The 15,815-nt window shown below is 35.7% G+C and overlaps 1 protein-coding gene across 1 annotated transcript; it reads right to left on the reverse strand.

Annotated features, from left to right (window-relative positions):
- Positions 1–40: 40 nt before the first annotated feature.
- On the reverse strand, positions 41–13,882 carry pah (phenylalanine hydroxylase). Its single transcript, XM_052120640.1, has 13 exons — positions 13,685–13,882; positions 11,815–11,931; positions 8,130–8,313; positions 6,075–6,163; positions 5,482–5,549; positions 3,709–3,905; positions 3,197–3,332; positions 2,983–3,052; positions 2,780–2,836; positions 2,571–2,666; positions 2,103–2,236; positions 1,887–2,002; positions 41–922 (listed from the first exon to the last, which is right to left on the reverse strand). The coding sequence occupies exons 1-13, from the start codon at positions 13,727–13,729 to the stop codon at positions 879–881; spliced, it is 1,353 nt and encodes a 450-aa protein (XP_051976600.1). The 5' UTR covers positions 13,730–13,882; the 3' UTR covers positions 41–878.
- Positions 13,883–15,815: the final 1,933 nt, after the last annotated feature.

The following is a 15,815-nucleotide window of genomic DNA, read 5'->3' on the forward strand; positions in this document are numbered from 1 at the left end:
AATTGCAAATAAGATCAGCTGCAATAAATGGACACAAAACCACCAACAATAATAATAACTTTATTGATAACTTGAAATATATCATAACAATGCATGCATAACATTTCAATTAAATGTCTTATGTCTTTAAAACAGCCACCGACAAATAATATTTTCAGGCTGCAGAATTGCGTTCACAGTGAAGCGTTAATAAAACATATTTTGCTATGTTTTGCAAGTAGCCAGTTAAACTACTGCATTATTACATTTCCATTTTAATTTGGAGCTTAACGATGTTTTAAATCAAATACATTTTACTCGAGAAATGATTAATCCCCCAAATGAATCTCCTAATTTCATGGTGGCCGCTCATCAAGCCCTTGTTCTTGTGATTTCATGGATTGCGCGTGCTTGGGAAATGATCCCGTGATTATGAAGGAACATTGTGCGATAAGAAGCAGCAGCAGCTGAAGCAAAAGTTCGACGGTAAGCAATCTTTATTTCTTTACTCTTAATCGATCCAGAGACTGAGAAAAAAACATAGCTAATAATATATCAAATAACAAATAATGCAACCAACCTGCCTCATAATGCTTAAAGCACATTTTTGGGATTTAAAAGCCATTTTATTGCACAGCTATTTTGTTCGTAATATTTCGTTATATTTCAGTTAAATACGCGGTCATTATTTGGACTTGCTAAATTAGGCTATACAAATGTCCTACATGGAATACATAATGACTAATTTAAGAGGTTAGTATTCTCTCTAGCACAATATGATTAGTACAACTAAAAGTGATGATATAGGCCTAAAAAGCAAAACCGTATAGCTGCTTAAGCTTTTGTAAAGTACATTTGACATTCCAGAACTTCCTCTAAAATAGTAAAATTCTCCATCTTCACTGCATCTTCCTTAAGGCATTGCAAAGGACTGACATCTCACCTGAAAAAAAAAAAGAAAAAGAAAAGAGACACAAGGCCTAAATCAACATCGTGATTCTTGCACAATTTTTAATCTATGCTCTTTAATAAACGAACTCTCTGTGTGGCTTGTTATTTTGAACAATGAGCAATTTTTAGAGGAATATTCTGGGTTCAGTAAGTTAAGCTCAATCGACGCATTTGTGACAACTTGTACATCCTATTCTCTAAAAAAAAGGAAAAAAATAAAAATGGAGGCACTTACAATGGAAGTAAATGGGGGCCAGTTTTTTTGGTGGGTTTAAGGCAGAAATGTGAAGCTAATCATTTTATTAAAGCACTTATATGAATTCTTCTGTTAAAACGTGTGATTATTTGAGCTGTGAAGTTGTTTAAAATTGTCCTTTTTACTGTGTTTTTGGGGTTTTAGTGATTACAGTCTAATGTTGTCATGGCAAAAGAGTTGTAAAATTGGATATAACGTCACACAGAAAAGGTTAGTAAGAGTTTTTATCAAATTAAAATCATGATAACATGCATATTGTTTATGTCTTGTAGTGATACATTTGAAACAGCAAGAATTTTTAAGTTTACGGATTGGTCCCATTCAATTGAAAATGCCTCACTGTAACCCCAAAATATTTGCTTCTTATTTTTTGTTGTTGTTGTGGTTGTACTCAACATTATGCCACAAATGTTATCGATTGTGCTTAATTTGTATCAAACCCAGAATATTCCTTTATTTTAAAAATAATACAAAAATAATTCATCTTCAATTTTGGTGCAGAATTTTTCTATCCAAGGTATTTTTTTTCCTATTAAAAAAACACACACACACACACACACAAACACACACACACACACACGCGCGCGCACACACACACATAAAATAATAAATAAGTCTTGATCTTATTATTATGGGGGAACCTCAGTTTAACTGATACATATAATAATATAATAATAATATAATATAACAGAAGACACACCACTGATGCTGTCGGCCAGGTTTTTCAGCTGCTGTGTGTTGTCCAACACCTCAATGCTCTGTGTGTATGCATTGTAGTGCACTGAAAAAGGTTTGGGAATGGTGGCTGCAAATCTCCTATAACAAAAAGAAAGCATGCAATTACATCATTGGAAAATACAGAGGGTTGGTTGGGGTAAGGTGGGTTTGTGTGATGCTTAAATTTCAATCACTTTACCTGACTTTTTCTTTGGCATCCTCAAAACTCTCAGCCACAAAGTAAACTGGCTGGAACTCTGTGATGGGATACTTCTGCAGGCACGTGCTCTCTGGCTCAAAGGGCTGGAGTTTTGGTTTGTCTGTCAAAGAGTACTACAAGCCAGAAATAGCACATTTTAAATACAACAAATTTAGCATATTAAATATAATAAACATATTTTCAATCTGCTTTCCCACCATGGACATTCTTATGTGCATAAGTGTCTGATGTAACTTAGTAACATGCTTGTGTCTCCCTGTCCCTCCTTCCCCAATGAACTACTTCCCCACTGCTAATATTTACACAGTCAGGCTACTAACCCACAGTCTGAATGTTCACAGTGAACACTGTGTTGTGTAAGCCTCTATATTAGAGCCCAGGGAAGGGAACCGGAAGGACTATATTAAGCAGGAGGCACCTTGTTGTGTCTCTCTTACACATACGCACCTGGAGTTCTCCAAAAGATGAGAGCAGGCCGGCTCCGTACGCTTTTACTTCATTTCCTTGCTTGCACAGACCGAATTCCACGGTGAACCAGTAGACCTGAAAAAACAAAAACATATTACCTTCAATTAAATTCAACTGAGAATTGCCACTTCATCTAATTCTTCCAACATTTGAGAAGATGTCTAATTGTAACCTAAAGATATACTCACTGTAGCCAGCTTCTCAATGAATTCATCAGGGGCGCCCAAGGAAGCAAGTCCAATTTCCTGATCAGACAATGACAGAAAATGTCATCACATTTGGACATTACATCACAGATAAATACGCATTGGAAATGAACCACTGCTGCATCCTATTCCTCAGATATATTTGCAACTTGCACTAATGTAGCAAACATGTATGGGTATCAAACCTGTGAGAATTGGGCAAAACTTGGGTCAGCAAACAATGGGACGTGTCCCAGCAGCTCATGGCAGATGTCCCTGATGGAAAACAAATACATGCTTTAACCATTGTGTTATTACCTGAATCGATTGTTATTATATTATTGCCAATGTGACAGAGAGGAATTTCCTGTTATCATATTGAATCTATATAGACTATGAAATGCCTATATGTGTACTCACGGCTCAGGTGTGTACATGGGCTTGGAGCTGTGGCGTATGTACTGGGTAGAGTGAAACACTCGGAAGGCGAGACCAGCCAAGAAGTCCCGAGAGGAGAGGAGACCAGCCACAGGGCGCAGCCGGAAACCTGTGCATGCTGAGAAAAGCAGAAAAGGATGAGTTAGTTTGCAAGTGTATTAAAATACAAAAGGCTATAGGCTATAAGGCACTTAGTAATATCTCTATGACTTAGGCAGCATGAGAAAAAGTGTGCAATGTTTCCCCACATCCACCAACAGAATCCACTGTAAATCAGGATTTAAGCACAAACACTACATATTTTAGTACTTTTTTTTTCAGTGTTATTTTGTGATCTTTCTTGAATGTAAACTGCAATGATTTTCATAATGATTTCTTTGACTGCACTGCAATTTTGCGTGCATTTATTTGCCCTGTTGAAGTATAAAAAACAATGTAATTTGGCTTTCACTGCATGTTGATTACTCTGAAGCAGCTCTACTGATTGATCTTACACTGCAGGTAGCGTGAGATGACCTCTAGCTGTGGGATGTTGTCGTCACGGTACCCACAGTATTTCTCCAGCAGTGGGAAAACACGGTTGTGTTCACGGCAGGCGTGTGTGGGGTACAAAGTCTTCAACTCTTTGAAAACCGTTCCCCATGTGGTCTTCTCTTCAGTGGTGTATTCCACATGAGGAATAGGCTGTCCACTATGAGAGGAGAGGACAGAGATGCTTAAGATAAGGGATTATTTTCAAGAAACTATGTATACATATATAACTATTTTATTATCATTTATGGAAGATTTTTCAATTTTGATTACTTCTTGAAAAATGAATGTTGGTCAAAATAAATATCATGTATGTTAAAAATTAATCACATGTCCAAGAATATATATCTGATCATGGCCTTGACTAATGCTCTAGTGGATTTTGGTATAATGTGTGATTTTTGATTTTGTGTGTGATGGTAATGGCGTGCGATGGTGATGACAATTTTTAACTTTTTGAAGAAGAACTTGGATAATCTCTGGACTTAATAATACTAAAAATTAGCTAGCAGTTAATGTAATCAAAAAATTCAAAAAGCAATTCTTAAAGCTGAAATGTCACTTTTTTTCCTATCCCAGTTTAACATGCAGAGACAAAGATTAGTAAGCCATTTATAGATACATTTTCACGAAAACAGTACACACTATCTCTGTGGCACTATAATAATTCCTGTGTTTGTTTAGGGCAACCAGCTTAGACCCGCCCCAACAACTGTACTCAACCAATGGCGTTAGTTGGAGGCAGGGTTATTGGCAGATGAGGCGTGTAGTCAGAAAGCTGTTTTGAAAACATTGTTTATTTTTACATACTTCAATTCGAAACAGTTTGGCAATGACATCTAATAAAGTTTATTGTCAGATCGTGATGTAAAAACATTAAATATGATTTCATGTCTGAAACCGTCACTCTGCTACCCTGACATAGGTGTGCTTTCCAGTCATGTTTAATTTTAAACATTAAAAATGACAAATTGTACACAAATGAATAGGCAAATACAATTTCTTAATTCTGGAAGTACGTGCAAAGTTTTTCATTTTAATATATTTTATAAATGTACTTAAGAGGGGAAGTCAAAATGAATATTCCAGGTTCAATAATAAGTTAAGGTCAATTGACAGCATTTGTGGCACAAAAATACATTCGACTTGTAAAAAATCTGGGTTACAGCGCAACACAGTCGAAATGTATTTAGTGGTAATCAACATTATGCCACAAATGCTGTCGATTGAGCTTAACTTGTATTACACCCAGAACATTCCTTTAAAGTTTCATTCATCAGTACTGAAAATGGCTTGACCAAAGATTACTAAAATATTTGTACTTCAAATTAGCACAGAACCCAGGGCTGTTTAAGTGCACTGAGCATGCACTGTAGCTCATAAAGTATGTCATATCTGTGTGAGTGTAAGTTACAGAGAGATAAGGGGTGTTCTTATTGATTGAGCGTGTATGTAAATGTGAGCTTCCTCAGGGGGCGTAGCATTCAACGCTCATGCCCTTTGTAGTGGCTGTGTGAATAATGCATCTCCATTATGATGACAAAGCTACCGGCACTTTGGACTGCGCTGGGACCCTGTAATTTACTCCTTTTGTTAGGCAGGGTAATTTTCCATAGAAAGCACACAAAGAAACAAAAATAAAAAAACAGGGAAAGAGCTAGAGACTCACTTTGGGAAAGTGAGGAGGTTGAAAGAGGGGTGATATAAAGAGGGAAGCACATGGGCAAAATAGTTACTGTCTGTAGTTGTAGGCAATGTCAGCAAATTCCTTTCTCCTGGCTCGGTACACCAGGTCTGTAAAGCCCTGTGAATGAAAGCCACAAGAGAGTGATGTTACAGTGTGTGATCTGTGATCATAAAGTAGATCTACTAGGTCTGATCTCTCAGTAGCCTTTGACAGTGTTACTCAGTCCCATGGAGCACAGACTAATTCAAATGAAGCCTTTGTAGAGTGTTTGCTGCTCATGATGAATGCATTTCAGTTTAATGACGGCTGGAAAGGGGCAATTATTTATAATTACAGGGGCTCAATTAAAGCGATGACATCAATTTGAGGGCCCCTGCCCGTTTCCATTAGAATACAGAGTGATGCAGATCCATCGGTTTTTAGCATCACATGGACAAACTTTGCATCTTTCAAAACACTCTTGTACACCCACACAAGCATGTTTTTAAATAAAAATGATAGTTCTTTCTCACTCTTTCACTCACTCCTCTCTCGCCACTAACCCCCTCTTACACGTACAGTAACTTCAGAAAGATGCATGGAACACACACACACACACACACACACACACACACACACACACACACAAACGTAGTGCCTTACAGGATGGTCTGCATCCAGCTCGGAACCATAACTGAGAATCTGGTTGGCAAAGCGATCCAAGTCCTGGATGTCATTGGGGAACCATGGAACTTTTGACACCAAAAAGCAAGAGAGAAGGACAGCAGAATATTTTTGGTTAATGACTGAATCATTCATTTATTTTTATTCACATATAGCAACTGTCTAATGCTTTTGGATCTACAATTTGAAAATGTGTCTGACTATTAGCCGAGACCAGGCTAATTGTCAGACTTTTACTCCAGTAAATATTTCTCAGGGTTGGTTTATTTTCTGTAAATGCACACAACTGTCACCAATGTAGGTTGTAATCAGATTACAAAGTAAGTTGTTATTAGTTAGCTACTAATTGGTTAGTTACTGTAATCCAATAACTTTTTAAGTAAAAAAAGTAGTGTAACATTACTTTTTATTAATTCCTGTAATCAGATTACAGTTACTGACTTTCAATTAATGTTTCAATTACTTTTAAGTACATTACTTGGATTACAGATTTCTGAAATAATATAAATATAACAATAATATTATGAGAAATAAAATATAGCCTTCTAACAAGTTATTGTAAAGAGACAAATGATTTGTGTGCGACAATGAACAAGGAGGAAATAGACAGTATTTTGAATTTGTTGAGCTGAAAAACAAACACAATTTTTGTAAAACATAATTAGAAACCATACCTATATATATATATATATATGAAGCACAAAATGATTAATGTAACAGCAAAAAAAATGTGCTCAACAGAAATTGCTATCAATGAGCATGTCCTGCCCTGTCCTAACATTGATGAAAATACCCTTTTAACCTTTCTGTTAAAATCTAACTTCTTATAGTTCACAGCACTTATTACATAAAATAATAATAATCACATTTTATTTGGAGCATAGAATTCACAAAAATGTTTACCATTAAGACTAATTTAAGGCCACATCCACATTAATCACATAAGTTTGAAACCTCCCTTTTGTAGTAGACAAACGTCATTGCTTTCCAAAGTATGCGGTTGTGGAGAAAGTATTCGAAAGTTTTCTTTTTCAGTGTAGGAAATGCTGTTCCAGTGAGAATGAGAGGCGGAAATGTAACAAAATCGATTAGTGTTGACGTGGCTTCGAAACTTGAAGTTGGAAATCAGTTTTAAAAAAATGAGATTAATGAAGTTCCGGATATGTGAGGAACTTGCTAATATCGATGTGGTGGCTGCTAGCACTTGTGTGCTAATAGAGATAAATGTGATGACAGTAAACAGAAAGTGTTGTGTGGAGAATGAGCCAGGGGGTGACAACACAGTCCAGGCTATGAGGCTATATCTCACACTACATCAACCAGGGCGGTGTATCTTCTAGATTTATGACAGTTAAACTCTTTGGGGGTTCAGCCATCATGACAGAGAGTTTAACAGCGAGCTCCTGCCAGAGGGCATCAGAACAAAAGGCCTAGAATTGAGGACTGCTGAAGACCCAGACTGGTTTTTCTCATAGGCCATAAATATCTATAAATGTCCCCTGCTCTGTTTTTCTTATTGTATAGAGGGTGGAATTGTGATGGGGCTGTTGGTCTGTCAGTCTGTTGAACTTTGCCCCCCACCCTGCTAAACTGACTTGCTGAATTTGTTAAATGCGCTTCGGAGAGACACAAGACATTTCAGCAAACTAATGTGATTCTGGAAACAACCAATAAGAGGGGCTGAAATCAAGGGTCTGCGCCATCCATCTCCATAGTGACATTTATTGGCGATTACGACATCAGTTCTATTTCTGTACACAAGGTTTTTGTTCTACACATTCTATACCATATCATATTCTTGCCCTCATTTGCACTCTCTTCTGTTGATCCCTGACACCGATATATCTTGAAAGTCTGAAGAAGACCAGCTTGACCAGTGTGGGAGTCTACTTACTGAAGATCAGCTTAAGCCATCTAAGACCAGAAAACATGCTGGTTTAAGCTGTGTGTTATTTTTCAGCAGTCTTTCTTTCTTTCTGTCTTTCTTTTTTCTGTCTTTCTTTCTTTAGACTGCCACCCCACTTTTTGTTTCACCTGTGTCTTTCTGTTTGTTGCGAGACAGCTCATGCACTTGGCCACTGATCTGTTTGCGCAGACCATCCACAACTTCGTCAAGAACATTTGAGGAAGCCGGATCCACACTGATGAAGAACTCATATTCCAATTTATTCTTGCGTGATGGACGGGACTCAATGTGGGTCAGGTTAATGCCTTTCTCCTGTAAAATACACACAACAAAAGAAGAAAACTTAGGACGGAAGGGCCCAAATCTATACTGGGAAATCAACTAAAAGAAAACATCATAAACAAACTCTTATGTAGCAGTCTTTACCTTTAATCTTTATCATGGCATTTTGAATTATTTCTGAATATGTCTATTAATATTAGCATACTGCTGATGAGTATGTTACTTCATATTTACATAATTAAAGTTATATTTATTTACCCTTAACTTGGCTTTTTATTGCAATTTAAAATTGCTGTTTAAGTACACTTAATTGAACATTTTGACAGTCACAGGTTTAAGTGGCTTAATACTCCCAACAGAAACCAGGTGTGTAAATATGACTTAAAAGTGAACTCTCACAATCATATTCAAATATGATTTAGTCTAATTGACCACAAGGTGGCTCTCAAGTCTAACCAAGGAACAATCATTTCATCCATCCATCCGTCCGTCCGTCCGCCCGCCCGCCCGCCTGCCTGTCTATCTATCTATCTGACTATCTGTCTGTTAATTTATGAGGGTTTATAACCCAAACAAATTTTTTTAAATCTTAAAAAAAGTATTTTATCCACACTAAAAGCAAAATGTTTAAGATGCAACATTTACATGACATGATGCAGAGCATTTTGTGTGGCCTTTACTGTTCCTAATAACCTGCCAGTAAAACATATAATTGTACTGCATCAGTAATTGAACTGATTACACACACACACACACACACACACACACACACACACACACACACACACACACACACTTTTTGCAACTGAAATTGACATGTGCAGCTTTTTCTTTGTCAAATACGAGAGAGGGAGTTTTCCTGAGATGTAGATGCTTGTTTAAGCCTAAATGTGTTTGTATTTATGTAATTTTACACAAGCAGAGGGAGGACACCCATTGCTGCCTGCCATAGGCCCGTAGAGGAGGTGGGTTTAGAGTTTACAACCTCTCCAGTCCTTTTTCATTGCATTTTATTTCCTCCCATTCCAGTTGGTACTGATTGAATCCATATGGATTTTTTTACCACTTACAAAACAACACAGACAGAACTGCTGCAATATTTTTCTACATGTTTGTAATTTTTGGTTTCTTTTTCCCCCCAGTGCTGGGTCAGTGTCAACGGGTTCATTCTGAGTGTTTGTTTTTATCCTCTCCTTCACTGTTCTTCAGGTGTCTGTCTGTGTTTTTATACTGCTGCAAAGCCCCCATTAACCTTTGGGTCATTAATAACGTGCTAGTCTATTCTGTCAATCATTGCTTAACTCTTGTATGAGTTTTTGAATACTATCTGCAACAAATGGTGATGCTTAATGAGAGGTTTGTGCTTTGAATCTATTTTATGAAGTTATTAATTAATTTCATATACCTAGTAAGATTTGTTGTCTACGCTGGATGGTAAATGAGTAGTTGACATGAAATACTTTTAGGCATTTGTATAAATGTCCTATGGGATGACATGGTAAACCTATCAATATAAATACCATATAAAACCCTTTTATGTAAACAGCATTTCGGTATTTCTTTTTTAATTATTTGCAAGCAGATTTTATGAGCTCATATTAATTGAGAGAGTAAATGGAATATTTGTATACAGTATGTCATATTTCAAAAAATTAATTTGCCACACCAGAGCACCATTTGAAATGAATTAGTAAAGCCAAAACTATTATTAAAAATGGTATTCATGTAAAGAAAAAATAACATGGTACCAAAAATATACACTTTCTTTTATACATTCATATGAAATAAAACTAAAACTAAAAAAGAAAAAGAAAACTTATATTTTATATAAATAAAATGATGTGTCAACTACACAAATTCAGAATAAAGAGTTATCCAGCCATTATAGTTGTTATAAGTTTGATGTTTTACAGAAGCATCTTCTCAAGCAAATTGATCTGGATTGGGTTACAATTAGGAAAGATGGAAGTCTCTGGAAGGATTTGTGTGTAAGGGGTATCCAGTGTGAATATGGAGGGGAGGAGTAAGGGGGTGTTTTAAGGGGTGGAGTAGGGTGGTACAGAGTGACCAATCAGAACCCAGCGACCAAGCTTTTATCTTTATAGTGGCACCAGGGGGTATGTGTTTGGAACATACCCATTATTGATTTGCACAAGAGCACCAGAAAAACACAGTGTAACGTCCAGGCTCATTAAATTGTTTTTTGAGTTGTATAAAGCAGCGGGTGTGTTTGCACAAAAGGGAAGGATATAATAGTACACAAAATGCAGGATGTAGTTTTGTAATAAATTATCTGAATAATCTAGTCATGATTTCTTGCTCTCACTAAGTGAATCCATTTGCGTTGGATCACATTTCATTGCATGTTGTACACAGAAAAGTCAACATGGTCCCAAAACAAGAACACAAAAAGTCAACATTGTGCCAAAACAAGAAATACTGAACTTTTATATAACTGGGGAGGAATTTTCAAGAAATCATTGGCATTATTTCAAGAACGAGTATGTGTGTGTGTTTGACTATTTGTGTTTGTATGTTGTGATATTTTAACAGGAGGTTTATGGTTGTTCTATCATCTGAGATTTTATCCTAAAAACAGAACAATATGGACCAAAGTGCCCCTTAAACAGTGTTTACTTTTAACCTTTAAAGAATCGGCCAATCTGGAATTGACCAATCCACAAACACATGCAGATTAACTCTAATGAGTCTCAAATTCACAATTAACAATGTGAGTAATCTCATTTCTTCTCACTAAAACTGAATGATCTAATTGTGAGAGCACACAATTCTGCTTTTCCAATGTAGGTTTACATTTATATAATAAATGTAATACAGTGTGAACTGATCACCGACAGTTCAGTATAATATTTTTTGTACTTTTATTTACCATTTTTCTACATTTTTGCTATTGCATTTATATCTACTGAACTTATACAAGGACTATATTACAAAAAAGATCAAAGTTAATGTGGGTAGAATATGTTTCCTGTTACAGGCTGAGAGGCCAGAGGTGTCTGCTCAACTCAGCATTACTGCACTGATGTCTCATAAAAAGTGTGGATGATTCTGCTGAAGCACTTGGTCTCAAAGTTTTGATCAGAGTTACTTTGACGTGACCTGTAGGCCATCATTCATTAACACCTCTGCTGGAATCTTCCATTAGGAGCACGTCATTGTAAATTTGACTCTATAGTATTTACATAGGTGACATACAGTTTAACATATCACTGGGTAGTATGGTCAATATTTTCTTTAGCTGAGGGAAGGTTACCAACTTAACTAACCTTAGACTAACCTAATCTGCAAACAAAACCTTACATCACCTGCACAGTGTTGCCTAATCACTCACAAATACTGCCTGTTGTGCTGTTGTGTTTCTAATGTCTAATGACATTCCTGCTGCCCTTGACCTTTACATTTTGCTATAAGCTAAATCAGAATTGAGGACATCTTACACCTGTAAGGAAAAGATTATATATATTACAGATTTTTTCATACAAAATGTATTTACACACTCAATACACTTACCTCAAACAGTTTGAGAGCCTTTACGAGTGCGCCAACCTCTTCCTTCAGGGAGAAGATGCAAGACAACACTCCTGATTTGTTTGTTGGTACTTCCAGGTAGGAGGAGGTCAACGAGCCCTGTCAAACAAACAGAGAATGACTTAAATGCAAAAACACGCAATCATCAACAATGTGGAATTTATGCATTTTGGATTCAAGGAGAACCACTGTATCGTAAAACAAAATCCTTGAGCCCACATTTTCGGGCATTTTTAAATGTTTTATTGAATATTTGTTCACCTCATTTTCTATGATTCCTAAAATGTTCAACATTAGTTTATCTTTTCCCATTTTTCCAAAGGACCTGAAATGGCTCTCCTCTTCATGTGAACCCAAACACCACATTTGATTTTTAAGATCCAACAGTAGCAAAGCTGAACAACCGAGGCGTAACTGTCAAGACTCACATTTCTTTCTGTTGCTTCAAAAAGGAGATGCCCACCAAGGGAATTCATGTAAAGCTAAACGTTTTTGTGTGTATGTTCTGGCATATATGATTTACAAAGACACTTTTTTTAGGTTACACACTGTTAATTACGAGGGTATTAAGCTATAAATGGGGGTTATGAGGACACCTCATATATCCCCATTACTCAAATGACTTAAAGGGATAGTTTATTTTAAAATGAAAATTCTCTCATCATTTTCTCACTCTCATGCCATCCCAGATCAATATTTAAGTCTTTTTTTTGCTATAAATAGAAATTTTCCCTGCCTAATAGATGGCAATATGCAAGATTGGGAATTTATATTGATCTGTTTTTCACCCACACCTATCATATCGCTTCTGAAGACATGGATTAAACCTCTGATTACTTTTATACTGCCTTTATATGCTTTTTGGAGCTTCAAAGTTCTGGTATAGACATACAGAGCTGAGATATTCATCTAAAAATCTTCATTTGTGTTCAGCAGAAGAAAGAAAGTCAAGCACATCTGGGATTCAAGCATGTGTGTGTGAGTGCGGGTTTAGGTGGTTTACAAATAAACAAATGTAGGTTACAAACTGGTAATTACAAGGTATTGTGCTATAAATGTGGTTTAATGAGGATATTTCTAGTGTCCCCATAATTCAAATCGCAATTCAAATAAAAACATACTAATCTATCTAAATCTAAAAATGTGAGGGTTGTGAAGGTTTAGGGTTAGGGGATAGGATCTATAGTTTGTACAGTATAAAAATTATTATGCCTATGGAGAGTAGCCAACACACCAACGTGTGTGTGTGTGTGTGTGTGTGTGTCGCATGCAGAGGGACTTTAAAAATCATGACCAAAGTCACACTCACATTCCTGTGATTTAAAGTGTCAATATCATAACTCTCACTGGACATAATCAGCTATAATACGCTTTAAAGGTAAAAATATAAAAAATATAATATACAATACCCCCCATGAGCATCCAAATTATATAATGAAACAAATTAAAAAGTAAAAAGAAAGTAAAACAATCAGCAATCTTTGTCAATAACTTAATAATTTGACAGCATCAGATACATATTTTCGACTAATTTAATCTATAAAGCAACTAGAGTAAACCCCTATTTAATGTAGTCTTATATTGATGGTACAAAGCGTGCCTTCGTTGTGTGGTCTATATAGACTTTTCCAGTCAGGTGTGACAATAATAGGCAAAAATGTCCTGCATTGTCATATGCACAGAATGCCCCTAATTTACTCTTACATAACTAAAACTAAATTCTAAATTAAAACCAGTCAACCTGTTAGTACACAAATCTTTATTCTTGTTGTCTCAGATGTTGTAGAAGAATTATGTATAACAATATAATGATAATTATAATATATATTTCAAAAAATTGAGAATGAGTCACCTTTCTCTCGTGTTCGCCGTTGATCTTTTTGAGACCTGCGTCCATTCTTGCTTCAGTCCTCAGGTGATGTCGTTGTGCTGGATGCTTGTCCACTTTGTGCAACCCATACAAAACTCCAGCACTTTAAATGCACCACGTGACACCACACCCCCTGAGCGTCCCGTGTGCCTGTCACGCGACGAGTTGCCTGTAACCCCTGGGATGTTGAGAGACATCTGGTTTGTGTTGTCCAGGGGGATAGATTTTAGCGGGGTTACGAGTGAGGATGGAGTTCAAAGTCAGGATTTCATAACGATTACGTTGCTCTTTTGTGTGTCTTCTTATATGGATGATTATTTAATACGCTTGTGAAATTATCTTGATAATTAATAATAAAAAACGATGAAAACTAGTTTTAAGAATTATGAGAGATAAAATTGGAATGACAAAAAAAAAAAAAAAAAAAAAGGCAGGGGAATTAATCCCTTATCGCGTCGTCCGCATCCACGTGTTGAAGTTCGATGACCAAACGATGGCGCCAGGTGAGCAAATGTTCGACGTCAGCCGTCGAAAATATTGCAGTTTTACAAACAGAGGCATTTTTGTGTGCATTCAGTTCAATAAATAATAAAGAATTGGAAGCAAAAACAACAACTTTCAACAGATACATCTTTTAACTTTTGTTTTGCCTGGCACACGTGCTCATACTAACGATGACCGCTAGATGGCAGTAGAACCAAACAACTTCCTTACTCCGATAGAAAAAACATCATCGGTTTAGGATTCAAACATCAACTTTTGATGACGTCTCGTCGAAATTATTAAAGGGATAGTTCAATCAGAAATGAAAATTCTCTCGTTTACTCACCCTCATGCCATCTCAGATGTGTATGACTTTCTTCTGATCACATTATGTGAAGAATGTCTCAGCTCTATAGGTCCATACAATTCAAGTGAATGTGACTAAAAACTTTGAAGCTCTAAAAAGCACATAAAGTTAGTATAAAAGTAATCCATAAGACTCCAGTGGTTTAGTCTGTCTTCTAAAGCAATACAGTCGATTTTGAGTTAGAATAGACCAAAATGTCACTCCTTTTCCACTTTACATTTTGACATCAGCGGTTACTTGGAGATCATGATTTAAAGCTGATTACACTACACTTGAAATATAAGTTTGCATGAAGCTGTGCATTGGGAGAGCCAAAAATCATGTTTTCGCACAGGAAAATAGAGAAGACAAAACATTTTATATTATTTATTTATTTATTTTTGCATGAACTTTGTAGCACATCTGGACACCTTTTTAATAGCTGTGCATGTGCTAAGGTAGAGTAAGTTTAAGATACAGTAGACTCACTCTGTATAGAAATCTGATCACAAATCAGCATCAAGGCACAGTGTAAGCACACATATTCAAACTACAGTAAATAAAACAGAATAAATGTCTTTAAAAAACAAATTAAGCCAAATTTGTTTGGGCTTTCAGGTTTCTTATAACACAATGAAGTGTGAGTTCATGCGTTCAAGGAAAATATATAACACTTTATATTAATGTTCCTAAATTTTATACATAAAAACAAAACTGTATAAATCTGATGTACATGTATTTTGTGTGAAATTATTTTGTATCGCTGCTTGTAATTTTCATTAATATCGGCTAATATGAAGAGCTGGGTATCAAAAAGTAATCCAATACAATTTAATAATAAATGTTCTAAAATTGTATCAGAATACTTTACAGGCTAATCACATTACTAATTACTTTTAAGTTACTATCTAAAACACTTCTCAGCACAATTAAGACAACAAAATGAAGATATTTTGTATTTAATTTGATTTTAGAACCTACTTTTAAGAGTTACACATTTCAATTTCATACAAATTTCCATCAAATGAAATTGTGCAGTGTTCAACAAAATTAAATAAACAAAATATTTAGATTTTTATTTTATTTTATTAAAGATTACTCTATTCAATTTGATGGAATCTTGTTATAAAATTGAAATGCATGAGTCTTAAAATTATTTTTTGAGTGTTATTTCCTTCTTGTTCATTGTTGCACGTTCAGTCATAAATAATATAATTTTAGAAATGTGTAACCCTAGTATGTACTTAGAATTAAATAAATTGAGTCAGTAATCTAATTACAAGA

The sequence above is a fragment of the Xyrauchen texanus genome, chromosome 47, assembly GCF_025860055.1.
Source record: "Xyrauchen texanus isolate HMW12.3.18 chromosome 47, RBS_HiC_50CHRs, whole genome shotgun sequence".
Classification (NCBI taxonomy): Eukaryota; Metazoa; Chordata; class Actinopteri; order Cypriniformes; family Catostomidae; genus Xyrauchen; species Xyrauchen texanus.

Coding starts and splice junctions, on each gene's coding strand:
- pah (XM_052120640.1), bottom strand. CDS start 13,729: ATGGACGCAGGTCTCAAAAAGATCAACGGCGAACACGAGAGAAAG. Junction 5,550..6,074: donor AGCTGGATGCAGACCATCCT/GTAAGGCACTAC, acceptor TTTCATTCACAG/GGCTTTACAGACCTGGTGTA. Junction 3,906..5,481: donor ATTGCCTACAACTACAGACA/GTAACTATTTTG, acceptor CTCCTCTCATAG/TGGACAGCCTATTCCTCATG.